At 50.6% G+C, this 24,813-nt stretch overlaps 1 protein-coding gene across 2 annotated transcripts; it reads left to right on the forward strand.

Moving 5' to 3' along the window:
• Positions 1-2,936: 2,936 nt before the first annotated feature.
• Positions 2,937-23,801, forward strand: EXOC3 (exocyst complex component 3). Of its 2 annotated transcripts, none has more exons than XM_041731777.1 (13): positions 2,937-2,982; positions 4,542-4,732; positions 6,261-6,480; positions 12,708-13,389; positions 15,275-15,392; positions 16,123-16,248; positions 17,322-17,422; positions 18,801-18,911; positions 19,006-19,156; positions 20,397-20,519; positions 21,913-22,074; positions 22,410-22,537; positions 23,336-23,801. In XM_041731777.1, exons 2-13 carry the CDS (start codon positions 4,589-4,591, stop codon positions 23,505-23,507), a joined length of 2,238 nt encoding a protein of 745 aa, XP_041587711.1. In that variant the 5' UTR covers positions 2,937-2,982; positions 4,542-4,588; the 3' UTR covers positions 23,508-23,801. The 2 variants fall into 2 exon arrangements, with proteins under 2 accessions (XP_041587711.1, XP_041587710.1); XM_041731776.1 differs by lacking the exon at positions 2,937-2,982 and adding an exon at positions 2,990-3,246.
• The last annotated feature ends 1,012 nt before the right edge of the window (positions 23,802-24,813 follow it).

A 24,813-nucleotide genomic window follows, 5' to 3' on the forward strand; every position in this document is an offset into this window, starting at 1 on the left:
CTGGAGACCCGGGATCGAGTCCCACATCAGGCTCCCTGCAAGGAGCCTGCTTCTCCCTCTGCCTGTGTCTCTGCCTCTCTCTCTCTCTCTGTGTCTGTCATGAATGAATAAATAAAATCTTAAAAAATAAAACAAACTAAAATCTGTTTACCTGTGCTCTGATAGTTGATGTACCTGAATGTATTTCTCCACTCTGGGTCCATCTGTCCTTTGGTGTTTCCTCCTGTCCTCCTGTGTCCCTGCCGGACTGCTGCCTTTCTGTCTGGTTCCTCCCACATCCCCCCCCCCCCCCATGTCTAGAAGTTAGGCCTCTGGTTCTGTTTTTTTTTTTTTTTTTTAATTTATGATAGTCACACAGAGAGAGAGAGAGAGACAGGCAGAGACACAGGCAGAGGGAGAAGCAGGCTTCATGCACCAGGAGCCCGACGTGGGATTCGATCCCAGGTCTCCAGGATCACGCCCTGGGCCAAAGGCAGGCGCCAAACCGCTGCGCCACCCAGGGATCCCCTCTGGTTATGTTCTGCCTGAGGATCTACCAGAGTCTAGGCCAAAGCTAAGCAGCAGCTCTATTCTCACAGAATAGATCTCCCCGGCCCCCCCCAGACAAGGATCTCAGGACCTCAGGACGTGCTGCTCGGCTCTATACCCCTGCCACGAGTAGGCGAGTGGGCGTCTTCACAACAAATAGTCCTGGGGCCGCTTCTGCCACAGGGATTCAGTGAGAGCCGCTAGGCCGAGGAGGAAGTTGCACCCAGGTGACCTGCAGGCTCCCAGCCCTCAGCTCTTGGGTGAGTGGCTGTCCTGGCTCGGGGTCCCAGGATTGGGGAGGAACTGCTTTGCGGGGCTTTGTTGAGTGTTCTGGTCTGCTCTTGCACTGAGGAGGCATCCCTTGAGCACCCCAGCTTCATGGAGGAGCCCGACCCCACCTACGGGTGCGAAAGCCCACCCTGGGCACCAGGCCCTCTCGCCCTCACCCATCCCAGCTCTAGCACACTCTTCCTTCCTGCTTTCCTCAGCTTAGGCGGGCGCAGGGGCAGGGTGCTTTAAAACACTGCTCACTGTTTTCAGCCCATGTTTTATAGGCTTTTCAGCCTGCCAAAAAGAGAAGTCGAAAAATTTTAACCAATATTTTGTCTTTTTAGTTTTGAGGAGAAAAAAGTCCTTTCTTTAACAGCTATCCCAGGGGCACCTGGGTAGCTCTGTGGTTGAGAGTTTGCCTTCGGCCGGGGCTATGATCCCGGGGTCCTGGGATCAAGTCCTGCATTGGGCTCCCCGCAGGGAGCCTGCTTCTCCCTCTGCCTGCGACTCTACCTCTCTTTGTGTCTCTCATTAACAAATAAATAAAATCCTAAAAAGAAAAAACAACAACAGCCATCCCAGTACTGAGCATCCCGGCTGAGGAAGCTATGGGGAGTCCTACCTCCACACACAACTGTCAATAGCACAAGGTGCTACCCAGCTATGATAAATGTGGCTGTATTTTGAAATAAGTCCACAAAGCTTTGATAATTTTGGCCAAGTATTTACTAATTTCAAAATGCCTTTACAATTATATTTTTATCTTTTTGTTTACATTCTTCATTGTTGACCTTAGTAATATACCTTCATTAACTGCTAGGGACTGATGGAACCACAATGGGATGGGTCATCAGGTAGTAAGACCCAGGACCGCACCACCATGTGGGGGCTCGCAACCAGCACCCCCGCCCCCGGCCCCATGCTCACACTGCACACGGGCACCGCACTGCACCTTCCTCCCTGCTACTCGGGGTCCTGCCTGCTTGAGTCCCTCCTGTGTGTGAATGTGGCTGATCCCAGGAGGTGCCTGTCCATCCTGAGCACACGATGCATCCCTCACTCAGATTTGAGGCAAATGGTGCTTCTCACCGCAACAAGCTGGGGTGGAGTCTGAGTGCCAGAGTCTTCAGTGGGGGACCCCATCCTGAGGGTCTCGGTCCCCCGGGGAGAGTCCAGGGCGCGGGGACCCCGTCCTGAGGGTCACGGTCCCCCGGGGAGAGTCCAGGGCGCGGGGACCCCGTCCTGAGGGTCTCGGTCCCCAGGGAGAGTCCAGGGCGCGGGGACCCCGTCCTGAGGGTCTCGGTCCCCCGGGGAGAGTCCAGGGAGCGGGGACCCCGTCCTGAGGGTCACGGTCCCCGGGGAGAGTCCAGGGAGCGGGGACCCCGTCCTGAGGGTCTCGGTCCCCCGGGGAGAGTCCAGGGCGCGGGGACCCCGTCCTGAGGGTCACGGTCCCCGGGGAGAGTCCAGGGAGCGGGGACCCCGTCCTGAGGGTCACGGTCCCCCGGGGAGAGTCCAAGGAGCGGGGACCCCGTCCTGAGGGTCTCGGTCCCCCGGGGAGAGTCCAGGGCGCGGGGACCCCGTCCTGAGGGTCACGGTCCCCGGGGAGAGTCCAGGGAGCGGGGACCCCGTCCTGAGGGTCACGGTCCCCCGGGGAGAGTCCAAGGAGCGGGGACCCCGTCCTGAGGGTCTCGGTCCCCCGGGGAGAGTCCAGGGCGCGGGGACCCCGTCCTGAGGGTCACGGTCCCCCGGGGAGAGTCCAGGGCGCGGGGACCCCGTCCTGAGGGTCACGGTCCCCCGGGGAGAGTCCAGGGCGCGGGGACCCCGTCCTGAGGGTCTCGGTCCCCGGGGAGAGTCCAGGGAGCGGGGACCCCGTCCTGAGGGTCTCGGTCCCCCGGGGAGAGTCCAGGGCGCGGGGACCCCGTCCTGAGGGTCTCGGTCCCCCGGGGAGAGTCCAGGGCGCGGGGACCCCGTCCTGAGGGTCACGGTCCCCGGGGAGAGTCCAGGGCGCGGGGACCCCGTCCTGAGGGTCACGGTCCCCCGGGGAGAGTCCAAGGAGCGGGCCCCCAGCCCACGGCGCCTCCAGCAGCCACTCCGACAGCTCAGGCCCCGCCCCTGCGGCGCGTGACCGGAAGCGGAAGTGCCCTCTCGCTCACTTCCGGCGGGCGGCGGCGGGCGGCGGCTGTGGTGAGTGTGGTCGCGGGTGGCCGCGGCGGCGGGCGGCTCCGGCGGTGGGTCCCGGGGTCTGGGGCCTGGGAAGCGGGCAGCGCGGCGGCAGCTCCCGAGCACGTCCGCGCTGCGCTGTCGTCCCCGGAGCTCGCGGCCCGGAAGGCCGCGCGGAGGCGGAGGCGGCGGTGTCGCGGTGCCCGGGCCCTGCCCCCTCGGAGCCCCGCCCCCGGCTGGGCGAGGTCGCCGCGGACCCCGGAGCGCCGCCCGTGGAGCGCCGCGGCGGTGCGGAGGCGCGGGGGAGGCTAGGTCCCCGGGTCGGGGGCCGGTGGGGGGTCGTTGGGCGGGCGCCGCGGGGGCGTGAGGGCGGGGTGCGGGGGAGCGGCCGTCCAGTCGCTGCCGGCGAGGACCCGAGCAGGTGCGGAGGTACCTGCGGTGGCCTCGCCGGCCTCCTGGGTGTCGGCCGTCGCCCCTGCCCTCCGCGTGTTCCTGTCCCGCTGGCTTTCGTGTGGAAGCGGCGGGAGGGCCACCTGCGTGCGGAAGGCGCTGGGAACCTGCCGCGCCTTCAGGGTTCTGCTGAGAGCACCGGGGCTGGGGGTAGGACCAGGGAGAAGGGGGGTGTTTCTCATCATTTTAAGAAGTTGTGTACAGAAAACATGGATGCCGAGGGCCTGTAAGGTGTGAGGTCAGGGCCCGCGTGTTTACCAGACCCTGTCCTTGGCCAGGAGGGCACCGGATACCCCTTGGGCATGGGCACCGGCACCCGCGGCCGCTGGGGTGGATGGTAGTTTGGCTTTGGGGTCAAGCCTGTGCGCTCTGCACCTGTGCTCTGCCCTCTCGTCTTGTTTGTCACACCTCCTAAATGTACCAGTGGAGTTTCAGATATTACAAACAGTAGTGATTTTTAAAAACATTATTAAACATTTTTAAATATTTATTTATTTGAGAGAGTGTGCCCACCAGCGAACACGCATGCAGGCGGGGGAGAGCAGAGGGACGGGGAGAGAGAGAATCCGAAGGTGACTCCCTGCGGAGTCAGGGAGCATAGAGCCCTGACCTGGGGCTCCATCTCAGGACCGTGAGATGGTGACCTGAGGCAGAATCAGGAGTCAGGTGCTTCATGGACTGAGCCACCCAGGTGCCCCAGTAGTGGTTTTTGAGGGGAACCCTAGGGCAGGTGCTGGGGCTTGAGCTGAGGCATCTCCTGGTCCTGTGCCTCTGTTCCTCACTGCGGCCTCCCGGCTCTGCTGCCTCACTGGTGTTGCCAACAGCTGCTGTGAAGGCTCCAGAAATTGGCTGTGTCCACGGGAGAGATGGACCTCTGATAGGATGAGGGGTCTGCAGGCCACATCAACACATCCTCTGTTTGTTCATAGCTTTAACTGTAACGTGCCTCTGCTCAACGGTACAGCTGTCTCCAGATCACGCCCTGAAGGTGTATTAAGGAGTTCAGCTTTGCTGGAGTAGTGCTGTCAGAAGTTCTCCTTGTAGCGTCTGTGAACAGTTGACCATTACAGGGAATGAGTTCTGTCCCGTCCTAACTTGTCTTCTCCTGCTCCCTTCTCTCCCTATGCACGCAGGACTCCTCTAGTATGACTGGTGCAGACACCCCACCTGCTGTCTAACCATGAAGGAGACAGACCGGGAGGCTGTAGCAACAGCTGTCCAGAGGGTTGCTGGGATGCTTCAGCGCCCGGACCAGCTGGACAAAGTGGAGCAGTACCGCAGAAGAGAGGCCCGGAAGAAGGCATCCGTGGAGGCCAGACTGAAGGTACACGACCAGAGAGGCCATAGTCGTGATAGATCCTTTACTCCCAGTCAGGATAGATCCATGGATATGGAGTTTCGGGTTCCTGCACAACATCACGATTGTCATTTTGGTTAATTAGATTTTGTGATGATCTGGAAACAGACAGAATTAGACCATCAGCTTTACTTAAGACATTCTTTCCAACACTACGTTACCAGGCAGTAGATTTATAGAGAAGATAGCAGGAATACTGGAAACACCGAAGGAACAAAGTTTTAAGCACCCCTGAAGTGTCCGTTTAACTTTTAAACAATACTGGCAGCATAGCACCTATCCTTATTTGTTAAAAGGAATTTTGTTTAGAACTTTCCAGCACACAGTGGCTGGCTGTGCCTGGTACTCTGTTGGCCCTGGGGAAGAAGGAGGGAGGAGAGCAAGGCATATAAATTAAGAATGTGAGAGAGAGGCAAGAAAGAAAATTATTCTTTTTCAAGGTATTTTATGATTGCTTTCGCTTTCGACTTAATTTGTATAAAGAGGTGAGGTTTTGTTAAAACATACATTCAGTGTAGTTATAAAAACATTAGGATTATGGTCTGGGGTGATTGATGGGCAGCAGAGCGGTCCTGGGGATAAAGAGAATGCCTTTGAGGAAAGTTCATTTTCACACTCTTATGACGGTGAACTCACCTCTCCCCTTGAAAACTCACCAGCAGCAGGCTTGATGAGACAGGATGAGGATCATTCATTTGTACCAAAAATGAAGCCTCCAAAGACTGGACTTACTTAAAACAGTAGTTTTACTTTAATTTATGAAATAGTTTGGATCTGCTACATTTTTAGTCAGCATTTTAATCTGTTCCAGAAACTTGTGGGATTAACTGAGGATCATTATTGTGGCCTAGAAACCTTGTGTAGTCCATTACCATCCTAATTAATTATTTCCATGGGCAACTTCCTGCTCCTGGGTCAAGTGTGTTCCTGGCCTTTCCCTCCACTGACTTACACTCCTCCGTGTCCCCTCCCTCTGGCTGTACCCCTTGCTGATGGCCTTTCGGCATGCCCATGGAGTGAGTTCAAATCTCAGATGTACCAGCTCTGCACGGTGGAGCCAACCCTCCTTGAGCTGAGTGGTCCTGGCTGAGCGGCAGGAGGCCTTCTAGCTCAAAGCTGATGAGCAAGTCCTGACTGTCTTGGATGAGGCCTGAGGGATGCCTGGGGAACCATGTGTGTGGTCATCCTGGGCAGCCAGAGGACCTGAGGCATGCCCATGGTGGTGTCCAGCATCTTCAGGCTGAGGGCCTGGGTAAGGAGTTGGGAGGTCTTCTCAGCAAAACTTTAAAAGGCATTATTCTGTTCCAAGGCAGCAATGAAAAAAAAAAAGGAAAAGCTATTTTGTGAATTAGTTAAGTCCTTGTTGAATTTTATTCTCTTTTCTCCAAGTAATGACTGTTCCCAGCTCCTGTGCACTTGAGCGTCCTGGGGAAGACTTGTTCCTGGCCATTCCAGCTCTGCTCACAATGCCCTTGCCTCTGGGTGTCTCTCCTAGGCTGCGATCCAGTCCCAGTTGGATGGTGTGCGCACAGGCCTGAGCCAGCTCCACAACGCATTGAACGACGTCAAAGACATCCAGCGGTCCCTGGCTGACGTCAGCAAAGACTGGAGGCAGAGCATCAACACCATTGAGAGCCTCAAGGATGTGAAGGATGCTGTCGTGCGGCACAGCCAGCTTGCTGCGGCCGTGGAAAACCTCAAGAACATCTTCTCAGGTGGCCACTGGGAACAGCAGGGGATGGCGGGTGCCTTGGCCCTTGGGCACAGTGCTGTCTATTCTCTTTCCTGTGATTCGTTTGTCCTCCCTCTTAGGGTGGCGCACAGGCGGATCTAGCTTCTTCTGTCTGGTGTACTTTGTAGACCTGCCTCGGGGTAGATAGTGGGTTTGATTCCCACCTGTATTGTTAACTTCTTGTTTGCACTAAGAGTGGAAGGGACCTGTTGAGCAAGCACAGACCAGTAGAATGCTTGTAGTTCACAGGGATAGGTTAACGAAATAAGTGCTGTTAGCTTCATTCCTGAGTCTGCAGTGTTGCTGTCCGATCAGTAGACCAGGTGGGCCTCTGACAGGTGAAGAGAGATGCATCTCTCTGTTCTGGGTGAACAGGACAGAGAGGGGCCAGCTCCCACCTGGAGAGGTAATGCAGGCGAGTGGCCATTCCCAGGTGGAGAAGAGTGTACACAGGCCAGGGGGTGGGGAGGGTAGAGAAAGAACACACTCTGCAGCCTTGGTCAGCATTTGATGGGACCTGATGGAGGCCTTGGGGCTGGTTGGGGTGGTGTGGGGACAGGGTGTGTGGGGGTAGCCCTTTGAGAGCTGTGTCCTAGTACCTCACCAGTAAGTATGCTCTGCAGCCTCTCCAGGAACAGCCTCAGTTGTCATGGGGGTGGGGCTCCATGTCTGCTCAGCACAGTCCAGAGCCCCTCCTACCCCTCATCCCCCACCTTTGACATCCCAGTAAGAAGCCTTAGGATAGTCAGACCCTTTTCCTTCCTTTATCCTGTGTCTGGTCTCAGTGAATTCTTTCTGTCCTTCCCTAAACTCTGCTTAACGCCTGAGTGTAATGTGGTACACAGTTCTTTGCACCACTATAAAGGCACAGCATGGGTGGTCCTGCTCCAGCCACATTGTACCTTGGTGATTTGTGTCCTCTTCCACCCCTGCTCCTCAGACTCCTCTCACGCCCATGTCTGATGGCAGCATTGTTGACTGCGTGGCTCCCTTGCTGTCTGCATGCTTATTTTCCCAGAGTCCGATACTTCGAGCCACGTTCCAAGTTGCTTCTCACACGTCCCCATGAATAGCACAGCATTGACAACTCCATAGTGGCTGCTACGGAAGTAGCTCAACTTGGTGACATTTGGCTGCCTGGAATTGGAACGTAGTCCCCATGCCCAAATGCTCTTCATGACACTGGGCCAGCACCTTGCTAGTTAATTTCCTTTCTTACGATTTCCTGTTGACTGGTAATATTTCCTTCCAGTCTTGTAAAGTTAATGCTAAATAACCAAAGAGTTACTTTACTGGAAGAAGTTCATTTACAGGACTTGAAAATAATTTTCTTCCCTTGAGGAATGAAAGGCTCTGTTATATCTGTGTTTCTGTTAGGAGTAGACTTTACTGGGAAGATACTGTGCTGGTTTGACCTCCTTCAGACTTTGCATTGCCTGTAATTCGGGAGTACTGTGCATACAACCTTTTTTCCTCCACTTTGTTTTAATAGGAGAGGCCCTTAATATAAAATTTACCATCTTGAGGGACGCCTGGGTGGCTCAGTGGTTGAGCATCTGCCTTCAGCTCAGGTCATGATTCTGGAGTCCCAGGATCGAATCCCACATCAGACTCCCTGCATGGAGCCTGCTTCTTCCTCTGCCTGTGTCTTTGCCTCTCTCTCTCATAAATAAATAAAATACTAAAAAAAAAAAAAACTTTGTTTAAAAAAAATTTACCATCTTGATTGTTTTTGAGTGTACAGTTGTGTGGTGTTACGTACTTTATTATGGTGCAGCTGTCACCCCAGTCTGCCCCCAGAATTCTTTTCATCTTGTAAAACTGAAACTGTACACTGCTGTATGTCACTGACATGCTAGTAAAACAAAAGAAAAAGACCAAACTTGGCACCCACTAGACGATAGCTCCCCATTTCCCCTCCCCTTACTAGTTGGGAGTATATTTAGATTTTCTGTTTCTTCATGAGTTAGTCTCTAGGTATTTGCCATTTCATCTGGGTCATCTTAACTGGTTGGTGTACAATTGTTCGTAGTACTCTCATGATCCTGTTTCTGTACAGTCAATGGTAATATCCCTACTTCCATATCCAGTTACAGTATTTGAGTCTTTTTTTTTTTTTTTTCAAGTTCATAGCTAAAGCTAAATGTGTCAATTGTCGATCTTTTCAAAAGAAACACCTTTTGGTTTTATCAATTTTCTCTGTTGTTTTCCTATTCTGTTTTGTTTCTCTCTCTTTTCCTCTTTATTATCTCCTTCCTGCTGGTAGCTTTTGGTTTAGCTTATTATTTTTCTGGTTCCCTAAGTTATAAAGTTAGGTTGTTGATTTAATATTTTTCTTTTTCTTTAACATAAATATGCATTGACAGCTATACATTTGTCCTCAACATTGCTGTTACTGATCCCGTAATTTCTGGTGTGCTGGGTTCTTATTTTCATTTGTCTTAAGTATTTTCTAATTTCTCTTGCAATTTCTTCTTTGACCCAGTGATTGTGTTGTTTAATTTCCACTATTTTGTGAATTTTTCATTTGTTACAGATTTCTGACTTCATCTCATTGTGGTTGAAGAAGATACTTTGGAGAATATGTTTCAGAATCTGTTGAGATTTAATTTGTGATCTAACATAAGGTCTATCCCGGAAAATGTTCTCTTGGGAAGAGCATGTGTGTAGCTACTGGGTGGAGTGCTCTTAATTTGTCTGTTAGGTGTAGGTTGATTGTGTTGCTCAGGTCCTTACGTCCTTACTTACCTCCTGACTGGTTGTCCTGTCCACTACTGTAAGTGACATCATCAGGTCTCCCAAATATTATTAGAGAGCTGTCCATATTCCAGTTTTGTGAATTTCTGCTTCGTATATTTTGATGGTCTCTCTTTAGGTGTGAAATTGTTTATAATTGTATCTTCTTGCTGCAAAGAGCCCTTGATGAACATATCATGCCTTCTTCTTCTCTTGTAAACATGTTGATTTCAAGTCTACTTTGGTATTAGAGCCTCTTGCTCTATTTTGGTCACTGTTTGCCTGGAACATCTTCTCCCACCCTTTCATTCAATCTGTTTGGATCACCAGTGAATCTCTTGTGGATAGCGTATGGTCAGATCTTGTGTTTTTATCCATTCTGCCAGTCTCTGTCTTTTGATTAAAGAGTCTAATCCATTTACATTAGAGCAATTACTGAAAATAAGTGGCTTACTTTTGTCACTTTGCTATTTGATTTCTATGTGCCTTACAGCTTTCTCATCTTTTTTTTTTCCCTAAAATATTTTATTTATTAGAGAGAACACTAGAGAGAAAGCAAGCACAAGTTGGAGGGCAGAGGGAGAGGGAGAGAAGCAGGTGCCCCCCTGAGTGGGGAGCCCGATGTGGAGCTCTGTCCCAGGACCCTGGGATCATGACCTGAACCGAAAGCAGACACTAACTGACTGAGCCACCCGGGTGCCCCATTGCCTTTTTTTTTTTTTTTTAATTTTTATTTATTCATAAGAGACACACACAGAGAGGCAGAGACCCAGGCAGAGGGAGAAGCAGGCTCCATGCAGGGAGCCCGACGTGGGACTCAGTCCCGGGACTCCAAGATCACGCCCTGGGCCAAAGGCAGATACTCAACCGCTGAGCCACCCAGTGTCCCTTGCATGTCATTTCTGCATCGTCTTTTTTTTGTGTTTAGTTGAAAAAAAAAATTTTTTTTTTTATGGTGAAATGTTTTAATTCCTTTCCATTTCCTTTTTTACGTATTCTAAAGCTATTTTCTTTGTGGTCACCATGAGGATTACATTTAACATCTAAAGTTAAAATACTCTGAATTTATACCAGCTTAACTTCAGTAACAAGCAAAAACTTTGTTTCTACATGATACTGTCCTCCGCCCCTTTCAGTTATTGATATCACAGAATTATATCTTTATACATTGTCCAGAAACTTAGACTGACTCTTTTATATGCATTAGTCTCTCAAATTAGGTAGAAAACACAATGTGGAATTGTAAACCAGTTACAGTAATAATTAGCTTTGGACAAATAATTTTTTTTTCCTAAATGTATTAATCTTTTAAATTATGTAGAACAAATAAATAAATAAATAAATAAATAAATAAATAAATTATGTAGAACAGTAGGACGGCTGGGTGGCTCATCGGCTCAGTGTTGGAGCATCTGCCTTTGGCTCAGGTTGTGATCCCAGGGTCCTGGGATCAAGTTCCACATCAGGCTCCCCACAGGGAGCCTGCTTCTCTCTCTGCCTGTGTCTATGTCTCTCTTTCTGTGTCTCTAATGAATAAATAAATCTTTTTAAAAACAAATAAGGTAGAACAAAAAGTAAAATTACAAACCAAAGTTATCCTAACACTAGCTTTTTATAGCTGCCTGAGTATCTGCCTTTACTATGATCTTTATTCCTCCATCCCACTGTGAGTTACTGTCCAGTGCCCTTTCATCTTACCTAGGATTCGTTGCGGCAGCTCTCCAGAGTTAGGAGCACTCAGCTTGTGTTCGTCACCAGTGCGTTTGTATCTCTTTCACATTTTTTTTTTTTTTAAGATTTTATTTATTTGAGAGAGCACATGAGCAGGGACAGAGGCAGAGAGGCAGGCTCACCACTGAGCATGGAGCCCAACAAGGGCCTTGGTCTCAGGACCCTGAGATCACGACTTGAGCCGAAGGAAGACACTTCGCCAACAGAGCCACCAGGTGCCCCCTCCCTCACTTTTGAAGGATGGTTTTGCCAGATGTCCAGCCCTGGGGTGACAGTTGTTTTCTTTTGGTATTTGATGCTCCCAGCCCCCTGCGCTCAGCCTCCAAAGCATCAGATGAAAAATCTGCTTGTGGCTTCACTAAGGCTGTCTTGTAGGTGATCTACTGCTTCCCTGCACTGCTTTCCTGGTTCTCTCCTTGTCTTTGATTTTCAGCAATTTGTTTTAATGTGTCTTGTTCTGGGTCTCTGAGTAATTCCTCCTTGGAGTTTATTTAGCTTTTAGATGTTTATATTCCTGTCTTTCATCAAGTTAAGCACGTTTGATCATTATTCAGCTTCTCTGTCTCCTTCCCTCTTTCCTCTTCTGGAGTGCCCACAGTGCCCGTGCTGTCACTTGATGCCCCCCAGGCCTTAGGCTGTGTCCATTCTGCTTTGGTCTTTGTTCTTTCTGGCCCTCACACTTGGTAATTTCCGTTGTCCCACCTTTGCTGGTTTTTTCTTCTGTTAGATCTGCCCTTGAATCCCTGAAGTAGAGTTTTTGTTTCAGTTACTGTAGTTTTTATCTCCAGAATTGTTTTTTGTTACTTTGTAGGTTTCCTGTCTCTTCATTGAGGTTTGCATTTTGTTCCTGATCATTTTCTAGACTTTCCCCACATCTTTTAGTCCCTGGTGCACATTTACAACTTGTTTTAAAAGATGGACCACCTAGTGTTTCAGGGATTATTTTTTCCCCTTGAATCTCTATACTTTCCTCTTTTTATGTCTTTCGATTTTGTTGTTGAACATTGGACATTTGAATCAAATAACATAACTCTGAAAACCAGATTCTCCTCTTAGGGTGTCTGATTTCTGTTTACTGTTTTTGTTTTGGTTATTGTAGGCTATCTCTGTGCTGAGAATCAGACTGAGATGTAAACTAAAGACTTCTCTTTGAACCTGGACCTTTCCCTGAGCCTGTGCAGGCACTTTTTAAATTCTCCCGTATATGAAGTTGCTCTTGAACATTCTGGTCTTTAATGTCTGAAGGGGAAAAGGCACTGGTTCCTTTTTTTTTTTTTTTTTTTTTTTTTAAGGCACTGGTTCCTTAAGTCATCTGGCTCTAGGGCAAGGAGTTTACAGCATGGGTAGCCTGAGTGCAGTAATGATGGGTTCCACCACTATGTCTGCATCTCCCTGATTGGAGGCAGCAGCCAGATCCCCAGTATTTGGAAGACGTGTTCCTTTTTGCTCTCTCTGGTTCCCTCAAGATGTGTGCATGCTGCTTCAGGAATGCATGGTGGGCTAGGGCTGGGAAGCTCCTGTGCCAAGAGCTGAAAGTGACCAAAAGTCAGCCAGCTTACGGCCAAGCCTTCTCCTGGAAGTGGCCTGCCTTCTGCAGACTGCACAGTTACAGAATAGTTACTCAGATTTTGCCAGTGAAAATGCTGTCTGGCTGGGTAGCAGGTTCCCTCCTCTGCCATCTTGCCAGCGTCCAACACAGCCTTGTGTGGTTTTTCACAGTGCCCTCTTGTGCCTTTTCCTTAGTGCCCGAGATTGTGAGAGAGACCCAGGACCTCATAGAACAAGGGGCACTCCTGCAAGCGCATCGGAAGCTGATGGACCTGGAGTGCTCCCGGGATGGGCTGATGTATGAGCAGTACCGCATGGACAGTGGAAATACTCGCGACATGACCCTTATCCACAGCTACTTTGGGAGCACGCAGGGGCTTTCAGACGAGCTAGCCAAGCAGCTTTGGATGGTGCTGCAGAGGTCTCTGGTCACTGTTCGCCGTGACCCCACCTTGCTTGTTTCAGTTGTTAGAATTATTGAAAGGGAAGAAAAAATTGACAGGCGCATACTTGATCGAAAAAAGCAAACTAGTTTTGTTCCTCCCGGGAGGCCCAAGAATTGGAAGGAGAAGATGTTTATCATCTTGGACAGAACTGTGACTACGAGAATTGAGGGTACCCAGGCAGATACCAGGGAGTCCGACAAGATGTGGCTTGTCCGCCACCTGGAAATCATAAGAAAGTACGTCCTAGATGACCTCATCATTGCCAAAAACCTGATGGTTCAGTGTTTCCCTCCCCATTATGAGATCTTCAAAAACCTCCTGAGCATGTACCACCAGGCCCTGAGCACGCGGATGCAGGAACTTGCGTCTGAAGACCTGGAAGCCAATGAGATCGTGAGCCTATTGACGTGGGTTTTAAACACGTACACGAGGTGTGTCTGGGTGTGCTTCTGTACCTCTGTTAGTAGAACGGACTCCTCTAGCGTGTGCTTAGTACCCTGTTTGTTTTTTGCTGCTGGAAGTCTTCTGATCCATCTGTGGGCTTACTCTTGAGGTCAGGTCCCAGTCTCTGGTGTTCTTGTGGTACCCCTGCCCTTGATGTCCCATCTCTGTCGAGCAGCTCAGCCTTGGGCCTTCCTATGACCCCAGGTGACTGCTATGCACTAACTCACGTCCTCCTGGTGGCACCGAGTATATGGTTTCACCCCATTGGATGGGTGAGGAGACAGAGGCTCCCTCCTCCTAGCTTCCAGTGCCCCTGTTTGCTTTCTTCTCACCAGTACCCTAGGACAGTCTGTTCTTTTTGCATTTCAGCCTTGAGGTTTTTGTCACTTCACAAAAGGGACATGAGCGATTTTGTGTTTTTATTAGTGTGAGGTTGGGTTTGAGAATTGAGACGATGGTGGGGTACTCTGACATTTAAGGTTGGCTAGCTGAGGAGACGACGGTGCATTTTGATTTGCAGGGTTTTGAGAATAGAGAACAGTGTACATTGCTGTATTGGAATTATTTTTAGTCTGTCTTATTGCTTGTGTGCAGAAATTCATTAAACCTACTTTGGCAATAAGATTTGGGGTGTTTAGTTTGTATTTTGGTAACTGGTTATAGTAGAGAATGTGTACGTCTCAACATAAGAACATGAGTGAGAGAAATTACCTCTCACTCATGATGATGGTGGTTACTGGCACGTTTGCAGCTTCACTGTGCCAGGCCTGGGTGCTGCCTCCCCGGCCCTGCTCTTACCCAGCCCATGAGTCAGAGTGATCACCACTTCCCATCCTTTCCCTTCTTTGTGTAGGCCTCCATGTCACGTTACCTGATGAGGAAGGTTAGATCATCTTTGTTCTGTGCTTGAGGAAACTGGGGTGCCGGGGGTCGCACCCGTCGTTTACCTGACCAGCGGGTGGGGAGCAGGAGTAGAGTTAGCCCTGGGCCCTCAAACCCTGCTCTGGCCACCACACTGGGTGTGCATTTGTTGGTGTGCACAGTTTTGTGTCTGAGTTTTGTGTGTTTTTCTGTGTGTGGACTGCTGCATACTGGCCATCACTTTCTAGCATTTGGACTTTCTTGTGGGAAAAACTGAACAACTTTCATACTAGAAGCATTTCACACTGAATTAAGGTTCTTGGGTGAAAATGTAGGTTGAGTGAATAGTGTTTTGATACTTGCAAAATCTTGTGGAATGCCTTCACTCTCCAGAATACCTTGTATTTCTTACAGATAGTGGACCAGTTGTTAGGACTCCATGTTTGGTTGTGAATTTGTGTTTAGGGAATATAGCAAAAGGCATGTGAATTTTCTGAACCCAACCACACACAGATATTAACTGCTTTTCATGGATACTTTCTTCTGAAATTCCGTCCACATCCCTGTCTTCTTAAGCACAGTTGCCTGAACACGTTAATGCTTTCTGCTGACTCGTGCTCTGTTAAGAAGCACAGGGATCAGCAGCATTCTCTTCAGCGCATACATTTCTGAATCAGGGTTCTCGTGTGCCATTCCCTTGTTTGACAGAGCCTGTGTACTTGTCACCTAGGGTTTGCCAGGCCCTGGCCTTCCCCAGGGTCAGACCAAGCTGACCTCCCCACCACAGGCTTTCTTTCCTGTGTGATGTGGATGCAGTGGGGCTGAGAACAAGGGACAGAGGTGCCTTGTGTGGCCACATCTTGCCCAGTGCTCTCCCCAGGGGGCCACTTCCCCTTCCTGACACAGTGTTGAGGGTGGTTGGGCATTTGTGTGTCAAAAGAAATAGCAATGCTTAGCTAAGCATTTTGTCTGCCCAGTAATTATTCTTTGTCATCCCTGGTTTTGCCGCAGTGGAGAGATGATGGGGAACATGGAGCTGGCCCCGGAAGTGGATGTCAGCACCCTGGAGCCTTTGCTTTCTCCAGATGTGGTCTCTGAGCTGCTTGACACGTACATGTCAACTCTCACTGTGAGTAGAGCAGTGTGTGCCCAGCCACGCTGTGTGGGCTCTCTGGTCACACCAAAACCGAGGCCCCGTAGGTCACAGAATGCAGGGGAGAAACCTGCTTTGATGTCGGCTTCCGAAGGATATGTGGGCTCTGGTTCTGGGAAATTGGGTCTTGAAATATGTGTTGGCCAGTTAGCAGAGAGGGTGGCTCATTCTCTGGCCCTGGATCTGGAGAATGGGGCGTGTGTTCCATAGGTACAGAAACCACATCTGGCTACAATGGTGAGCCTGTCCATGGGCAGTGGTGCCTGCCAGCCTCTTAGAGCTGAGCCCAGGATTGAGAGGGTGGCACGGGGGGCCTAAGGCCCCCGCCTCTCCTGTGACCTCCAGATGGTCTACGAGTGACATGAGGAGGTCAGGGTCTGCTTCCTAGGACAGAGTGTGCCCGAGCAGCAGACAGCATTCTGAGATGCTGAGCCTCACACTGGGCAGCAGGGGAGGGCTGTGTGGTCTTCCATGGACAGGCCTGCTGAAGGCCTATCAGCCTGGCCTCCTGCAGTGCTGCTCATCTGAAAGGTGATCAGTGAAGGCAGCTTGTGGGATGGCTTCCCTGGCATCCCCTGGTTTGGAAACAGGAACTCCCAGGGCCCTGAGTTTGGTTACCGCTGCTACATTGCAGAGAGATGCTGTGTGCATTGCCTCAGGGGGCCTGTTCTGTTCTTCCTTTTCCTGCAATGCTCAACTTCTTTAGTCAAACATCATTGCCTGGCTGCGGAAAGCACTAGAAACAGACAAGAAAGACTGGATAAAAGAGACAGAGCCCGAAGCGGACCAGGATGGGTACTACCAGACGACACTCCCCGCCATCGTCTTCCAGGTACCATCCTGTACTTCTGGGGTTCATTGCTGGATTGCTCCTGGGGTCTGTGAGTTTTACAAATGACCGTGAGTGCCTCCCTCCATTATAAAGACAGAGGGAGCCCCACCTGATGCCTGAGGCCCCTCTCTGAAGCAGGAGACATCGAGGGACACCAGTGCTAAGCAGTTTTGCCCAGAGTTACTCTAGTTTTCCTAAAATGTTTGAATTTGAACTAGAACCTAATTCCGTGTTATTTGCATGCGATGCTCATATTTGAGTTTGGTTGTTTGATATTTTCTGATGTTGTAATTACAGTGGCTGAGATTTGTCCTCAAAAATGCCACCTGATTGAATATAAGCTGGGCGAGAGCCCTTTATATTTTTCACAGTAATCATGCCTTCTTATGGTGTGTTTACTTCTTGATGCCTGGCACCCAGGGTGTCCTCCAGCTTCTTACTGTCCTTCCTTCGGGCCTGTTGGCTTTTCTTCCTGGAGGAAGGTGTCTGGCAGGAAGAGGGCTGAGCCATGTTCTAATCCTTGATGGGACCATGTCACTGGAATGTATTTGGGTGCCAGCTGGGCACAAGTGAGCACTGTGGGCATCTATCTGGGTGACCCCTTAGCAGCAGGTGGGGCCTGACCCTTTCCTTTATTTTGGAAACTGGTGTCATGACAGAACACGTACCACAGGCCTGGGGTGAACTGGGCCTTCCGGTGCTTCTCCACCTCTCCACCTGTGGCTCCTCTCAGCTCCCAGTGCTTCGTAAGGAATCTGCGTCACAAATAACAGCCCAGCCCCTGGCACCCATGTGACCCCAGCTGCACCCGACCTCCCTGGGCCCCGTGTCCCTGTCAGCTTTCCCTCTTTGTGGAGACCAGCTTGTTTGCAGGTAATTAGGAAGTGATTCACTTGGGTCTTTTCACCTGGTGAGAAGGTTTAACTAACTTGTTAGTTTTTGAGTGGTTTCTTTTTTCTTTTTTTTTCTTTCTGAATTTGGAGTATAGCACTTGGCAGATAGGGGTTTTACATAATGGGGAACTTGCACCTTTGTGAGTTTATATTAGAATTCATAAGTTCTCCAATTTCTAGATGTTCGAACAGAATCTTCAAGTTGCTGCTCAGATAAGTGAAGATTTGAAAACAAAGGTACTCGTTTTGTGTCTTCAGCAAATGAACTCTTTCCTGAGTAGGTATGTATTTTTGACGGTGTGCTCATCTAGGAAGTATATGTTTTTAAAACTTTTTAAAAGCAAAATTTTGGTCTTAATATGCCTGATATTAAAAAAATGCTTTTAAGTCTGGATATGCTGCATGACCTTTGTTATTTTGAAACAAGCCATTTCTTACCATCCTCCTTTGGAATGGATTCACTGTTCTCCTGAGAGCCCAGATGGGCCTGCTCGGCCTCCAGACAGAGGCTCCTTTCTTTCCTCATCTGCACTGCCCAGGGCCTGGGAGGGACTCCTTCAGTGGAAGTGGGCCCTCCCAGGTGGCTAGGTGTGGCTCCAGGATGCCCCTCCCTTTGACTCCTCCCTGAAGATTTTCAACACAGCAGCGGAAAGAATGGCTTAAAAAACCTTGACCCCTCATCTCCCTTAAAAAGCTGTTCCTTTTTTAAAGCACCCTCATCTGCACTCCCCACCGCCCCCACAAGTACTTTAAAGCAGATTCCATTTGGGCATGTCATTCCCTGTTCTAACTTGGACCTCAGGGTCCTCTGCACCAAGTTTACATGTGGGTTTCCCCAGTGGTTTCAGACCCTTTTTCTAGTTATACATTGAGACTGGGCTGGCAGCAGGTCCGCAGTGTGTGGGGTCCTCTGGGCTCCCAGGTCTTGGGTGCAGGAGTATGGCCTCGCCCCTCCTTCAGCTGATTATCTAGTAGTCCCCAGCACCTTCTTGTCTATCCCTAATGGCCGTCTGCCTGTAAGCCACATGTTGGCTAGATCTAAAGGCTTGTGGGATTCACTGTTTTGCAAGAACCCTCCATAGGCCATGTGCATGCTCCACATTGCAGTACATCACATAGTGCATGTCCCTCTCTCCTGCCCTAGAGACCCAGGGTCCCCATCACTGATGCACCTGGGGATCATGGCCTTAGTCATTTTGTTAGGAGAACGAGGAAATCTTTCTCATCAACCCCAAAACTTTGATTTCCTGAACCACACGGACAGAAAGGTAGAGTACGTAATTATTTCCCTTTAATTGCCAGTTTTGTTTGTTCCTTTTTTAAGGTCTTTTAAACATATGTACAGTGCATTGTAGTGTTCTATAATTCTCTACTCACAAATACTTCAAAATATTTATATAATCAGAACACTGAATCATACTTCAAAGCCTGATATAAAATTTATTTTCAGTAATCCATTTAGAATGATCAGCTTCCCTGATTTTTCATTTGTACAGATTATCCAAAGATGTATTTTATTTTTAAAGACGCACCTGGCCAGATCCTAGCAGTGCCAAATGTATTTATCAGGTGTAATGTCGTCCTGGTTTCTGGTACACCCCCAGGTGCCCCCTTACTGAGAGTTTTCCGGGGGGGGGGGGGGGTGCTGTGTGTTCTCAGATACAAAGAGGAAGCGCAGTCGTACAAAGAAGAGCACCTGCGGAATCGGCAGCACCCACACTGCTACGTCCAGTACATGATTGCTATCATCAACAACTGCCAGACCTTTAAGTAAGTGACCGCGGTGACAGAGTAACCCAAGAGCAAGAGAGCAGGAGGTAAGGAGACTCAGCCGCTTCACCGAGCCTCAACTCTTTCCTTACAGAGAATCCATAGTCAGTTTAAAAAGGAAATATTTGAAAAGTGACATGGAAGAAGGCGTGTCTCTGAGCCAACCGAGCATGGACGGGATTCTGGACGCCATTGCAAAGGCGGGCTGCAGCAGCCTGCTGGAGGAGGTCTTCCTGGACCTGGAGGTGGGGTCTGACTCTTTGCTGCTTCATTTCCAGGCTGAAAACAGTGTTTCCATCCTGTGTGCCCTCTGCGACGTACCCTGTGCCTGAGCAGAGCGGACACTGCAGTTCACGTTTCTCACTGTTAACGGGCCTTTGCTTCCCTGCGATGTGAGCCTTGTGTGACACAGGCCCACTTGAGGTCCTTCTTGGGTAGTTGGTCAGATTGCTAGGAAATATTAAAGGGACTGATCTGCTCAGTGGATCAGTACAAAATGGAAACACACATGTAGAAGACAGTATAGTCATGAGCAAATTCTTGATACTGGAATGCGAACACACATCACATGGACCAGTCTCAACTTCGAATAAAAATACAAAACCGAGTCATTAACAAAATGCATTTAGCATCCTATCAAAGGCATGATACACTAAGAAACAAGATTTATTTCAGAAATACAAAAAGGGGTTTAGCATTATGTAGATGCAGGGGTGGACACCGGAGGTCCTGCTGGGAAGGAAGTAGCTGAGCGGTGGGATCATTTTGTGAGGGCTGTAATTTTCTCACAGATGGTTTAGGAAACACATGAAATGAATTCATTTGAAATTATTTCAGAATAAAAAAAAATAACAAAAAAAGTAGATAAAGGATATGAGTAAGCCTTTTCACAGAAAAGGGACTACAAATGTCCTAAATGGGAAAACAGCACACTCCGTCTTCTGATCTTCAGAGACAGACACACCAAGTATGCTCTGTTGCTTCATGGGGTGGCAGGTGTTTTGCAGGTGTGGGAACAGAGATGCCATCGTGTGTTCTCTGTGGCTGTCATTTTTGGAGGGCAGTGTGGAAAGTTTGCAGGGTTTTAGTTCGAGTACTTGTTGACCGAGCAGTTAATACTTTCAGGACTCTCACCTGCAGAAATGCACAGATTAGTTGCAGTGTTATTTATCATTGCAAAATGTGAACAGGTTTTGGTGTCCCATCAGGACTGGGTAAATAAATTTCAGGATATCCATATAACATACTTAAATGATAAAGGCAGGTATGTACAGACAGATGTCCTCAGTGAATGCCAGCTCGTCACGGAAGTAGTGCTGATGACTGTCTCAACAGTTATGGCACGTGTTTGCCGGTTACACACCAGTGGAGGTTTCACATGTGTATCACTGTCACATGATGTCCCTGAGGCTCTGTGGCACCTTCCTCCTAGGTACACGTGACTCAGGGACGGTGTACAGGTGACATTTTCTGTGTTTTTTTCAGCAACATCTCAGTGAGCTGATGACAAGGAAGTGGCTGTTAGGATCCAATGCTGTGGACATTATTTGTGTTACTGTGGAAGATTATTTCAGTGATTTTGCCAAAATTAAGAAGCCGTATAGAAAGGTATGAGTGTGGATACTGTCATGTGGTTGTGAGCTCACCTGCAGGCCAGAGCCCCCCTGGCACCTTGTGTGGAACTCAGTGTCCAGTTGGTTCTTCCATGAGTGGACATTCACAGGTGGATTTATTAACCTCGGGAGGCATGAGACAGGAGTATGTGAAGGTAAGCCAGGTGCAGGTAATGCTGCTGCTGCTCACTTAACCTTACTGCCCCCTGACACCACACCAAACCCTCCTGGACACATGGCCACAGACCCAGGCCTCGCTTGTGCTAGAGACCTCCCCACCAGCCCCGAGGACACCTAGAAGGGAAGCTGGGGGCCATGCCTCTGGACCAAGGACGAGCAGCGGTTCCCTCCCTAGGATCTGTGTCCAGGGCACTGGCAGGCTGCCAGCTTTTGTCCACTCCAGCAGAAGCCCCAGGGCTCTTCTCTTTGTGGCCCTGGAGGACCTAGGAGCCCTGCTGCAGATGCCCAGAGTCCCTGCGGGCCTCGGCTGTGTCATCCCCCTGGGGCTTCCCCGAAGGGGCATTTCCTCCCACAGGGCTTGGGCATCCCTCCTCATGGATCTTCCGGGCATTAGGCGGCACTTGCTGTTATTGCTCTAACAAGTGAGACATTTATTTATTTTTTAAGATTTTGTCGGAGGGAGAAGCAGGCTCCCTGCGGGACTCAATCCCAGGACCCCGGGGTCACGTCCTGAGCTGAAGGCAAAAGCTCAATCATTGAGCCACCCAGATGCCCACAAGTGATAGATTTTAAAAAGTCAGACTTTGCGAATGTTTTTTCCTGGCTTACAGGAAGTGGTTTTGATATACTGACCTCGTGCTCAGAATGTTTTGATTATTTCTAGGATTTGTCTCGGGATCCTTTCAGATCTCTGTAGGTGCTTGTATTGTGTCAGCAGGGACACTTTTCATCTCTGGTTCTCACACTTTCGTGTCTTCTTGTCCTGTGGTGACTTGGACCCAATACAGGCCTCATTTGAGTCCTTGTTTTAAAGGAAATTCTTGTGACCCTGCCAGTGAAAGTGGTACCTGTAGGGTGAGCTGGTGATTGGAACCAGACTGACTCAGGCGCCCAAGGCTATTGGCTGTTCACAAGTCCGGGCGCTACCCTCTAGTCTGTTGCTGGTACAGTTTTTGGTGCCACCGTTTATTTCTGTAAACGTTTGGTTTGTTGATTTCATAGTTGGTGCTGAGGAGCCCCTGCGCGTGGCCCTCCCCGCGGGGCTTGTCTGGTATGACAGTCACCACTTTTACTGCTTCTGGAAAGAAGCCTAGTGAATAACTTAACCACCCATGTGCTCCTTCAGGTTCTGCCGTCTGTGGATGGGGGCGGGGTGGGGGTCTCAGTGAGGCGTTTGGCCTGCCTGCCGACCCCGTTTTTGTCCGCAGAGGATGACTGCAGAGGCACAGCGACGCGTGGTGCTGGAGTACCTGCGGGCCGTCATGCAGAAGCGCATCTCCTTCCGCAGTGCAGAGGAGCGCAAGGAGGGCGCTGAGAGGATGGTCCAGGAGGCCTCGCAGCTCCGCCTCCTATTCCGGAAGCTGGCCTCAGTGAGTGTTGCCTTGGCTCTGTTTCCCCCTGGGGCTGTTGAATCCATCATGGGCCAGTCATGTCAGGGACTGAAAGACCAGTGTGTCCTCCCTGTGGCTGGGGGTAGCTTCAAGGGCGTAGCTCCCAGCCTCACAGGGGCTGCCCTGGCCAGACTGGTCCTGCCTCCGTGGGCTGCCTGCCCCACCTTCAAAGCATCTCTGCTGAGGATATGCAGGACAGCTCCCCTGTGGGCCAATCCTGAGCCTTTGGCAGCCACCTGGGTCACAACATTCAACAGAGACGTGGCCTGTATCCCCTCACGGTGCTCGGCAGCTGTGCGCACGCTGTCTTCCAGGGGTTTGGTGAGGATGCAGATGGACACTGTGACACCATTGTGGCCATCGCAGAAGTTATTAAGCTGACAGACCCATCTCTGCTCTACCTAGAAGTCTCCACTCTGGTCAGCAAATACCCAGACATCAGGTAAAGGCCCATGTGCCATCCGTGTCAGCTAGAATTCATGGAATGGGGCGGTAAGCTCATTCCTAGGGCCACTGAGAAAGGTTGTAGGGCCTGACTGTCAGGTGTGAGCAGCACTGGGGTCACACCTGACCTGGGAGAGCAGGCTGTGTGGAACGTGGCCAGGAGCAGAGCGCCTGCAGAGAGCAGTAACAGACGCATCCATGTCTCTCTGCTTCCCTAGCCCTGCTGCTGGACCTGGGGCCCCTGGGACCCCAGCATTGGTCCACGCACCTCCCAGTGTCAGCACAGGTGGGAACCAGGGGGCCCAGTGCAGGTGGGGCGTCACCGCACTCCGTGCACTGGCGGAGGATGGTGGCAGAGCACAGGGACTCCAGGAAGCTCATCTTGTGCTGTGGATTCAGAGAAGGAAGCCTTGAACCTCCTCAGGACAGCACCTGCCTCAGCCAGCATCTTCCTGCCAATGCTTTGGGCTTGCTGTCACCAGGAGGGACTGGCAGTTTTGTGCTCTCCAGGGGCCTCTGGCCCTGGTTAGACTGTTGAAGATCTAGGAGAGCAGAGTTTAAACAACTCTGTGACTGTTGGTTGAAGAAAAGACCGCAGTGAGAGGAGGACGGAGGTTTCTCTCCCATCATGATGAGGGGCCCACACCTGTGGTCCGTGGTGGTCCACCCTGCTCCAGGGCCTCAGAATTGGCCAGGCTGGGCAGGGCGAGCCTTGGGGGCAATTTGAGTGGGGCATGGGGGGTGAGCGGCTTTTGGAGCACAGCCTGACATGTCCCCGGTGTCCCCGTGCCTGCAGGGATGAGCACATTAGTGCACTGTTGGCCATGCGAGGGGATACCAACCGGGACATGAAGCAGACCATCATTGAGACGCTGGAGCAGGGCCCAACGCAGGCAAACCCAAACTACGTGCCCATCTTCAAGGAGATCGTGGTTCCCAGCCTGAATGTGGCAAAGCTCCTCAAGTAAGCTGTCAGGCCCCAGCCTCGCCCAGTACTGTGCCTGTCACCCCACCCCTGGAATCCAGCAGCAGGCAGAGTAACGAGACGCCCACTTCTGCGTGCCTGCCTCCTGCTGCCATGCTCACGGCCTCGTGAAGAACAGGCAGTCTGACGGCCGTGCTCTTCTGGCTTTCTCATTTTCTTGCTGTCCTGTGTGAGGCAGCTGTGGTGTCCCCAGAGCCCCAGGTCTCCCCCATGTCTGCCCAGTGTCCACACCTCCGGAACTGCTGCTCAATAAAAGAGTCTGAATTCCTCAAGGGAATAGACGACTTCCCAGATGTGAAGGTTTTCTTAGTAGGGATGATCTGGTAAAGCCTCCAGTGCCAGGAAGCTGCGTTCAGGTTCAGGGTGTGCCTCAGCCCACATGGGGCCCTGTCCCGCTGCAGGCTCTGATGTGCTGAGCCCTGCAGGAGTCAGGCAGGCGTCTCCCCAGTGGGTCTCGCCACAGGTTCCATGCCACAGGTTCCAAAGGAGCACCCCTGGTACCGGGTGGGTGTGGCTGGGCGGAACCTTGAGGGGAGAGAGTGATGTCAGGAGCCTCGGGTCTGATGAAGTGAAATCGCCGGTGAAGGCAAACATTTACGTGACACGGGATCCCTCAGGCCCCTCTGCATGGCCATCTCTCCACGCCAGAGGCTCTGGTGGTGGCCTCGTTTGCACATTAGTCTGGAATCGCACAGTAAACGGGCTGCAGCAGCATAAACAGTGGGCCATTTGCGGGTCCTGACCTGTCCCCACCAGCCGCAGTGGGATCTCAGGTATGCTTGCACCCTGGTTCACCGAGTGCTGCGGGCTAACGGGGGGCAGGGAGAGTTGCCCCTGGGACTGCTGGGTCAGGAGGGGGGAGTGCAGCCCCTTCCCCACTATGCCACCAGCCCCGCAATGCAGTCCCTCTGCTGCTCTTTGTGCGGATGCATGGCCTGCTTGGAGCACTCAGCGCAAGCCTCCGAGGGGCTCTGTTTCCTCTCCAGCCACGCTAAAGACAGAGTCCATCACTGCACTTATTTTCTCTTCTGGAGAGTAAACAATTCACCGGTAGGACTTTTTCTTCTAAGAATCAAAACCTAAATGCAATTAAGTGACTAAACACCAGATGCAGTTCTTAGAAATGCTTCTGGCTCAGAAGAGAGGTAACTTCTATAAATACGGAACTAATGTCCTATCTCTTTGTGTCTGTGTTAAGTGTATGTTTTACCATCTAGTGAGGAGTAAGTGCCAAATGTTTTCAAACTAATAAAGTCAACAGTTAACTATCACTAATTATTGTCCCTTAT

The sequence above is a fragment of the Vulpes lagopus genome, chromosome 17 (genome assembly GCF_018345385.1).
Source record: "Vulpes lagopus strain Blue_001 chromosome 17, ASM1834538v1, whole genome shotgun sequence".
Lineage (NCBI taxonomy): Eukaryota > Metazoa > Chordata > Mammalia > Carnivora > Canidae > Vulpes > Vulpes lagopus.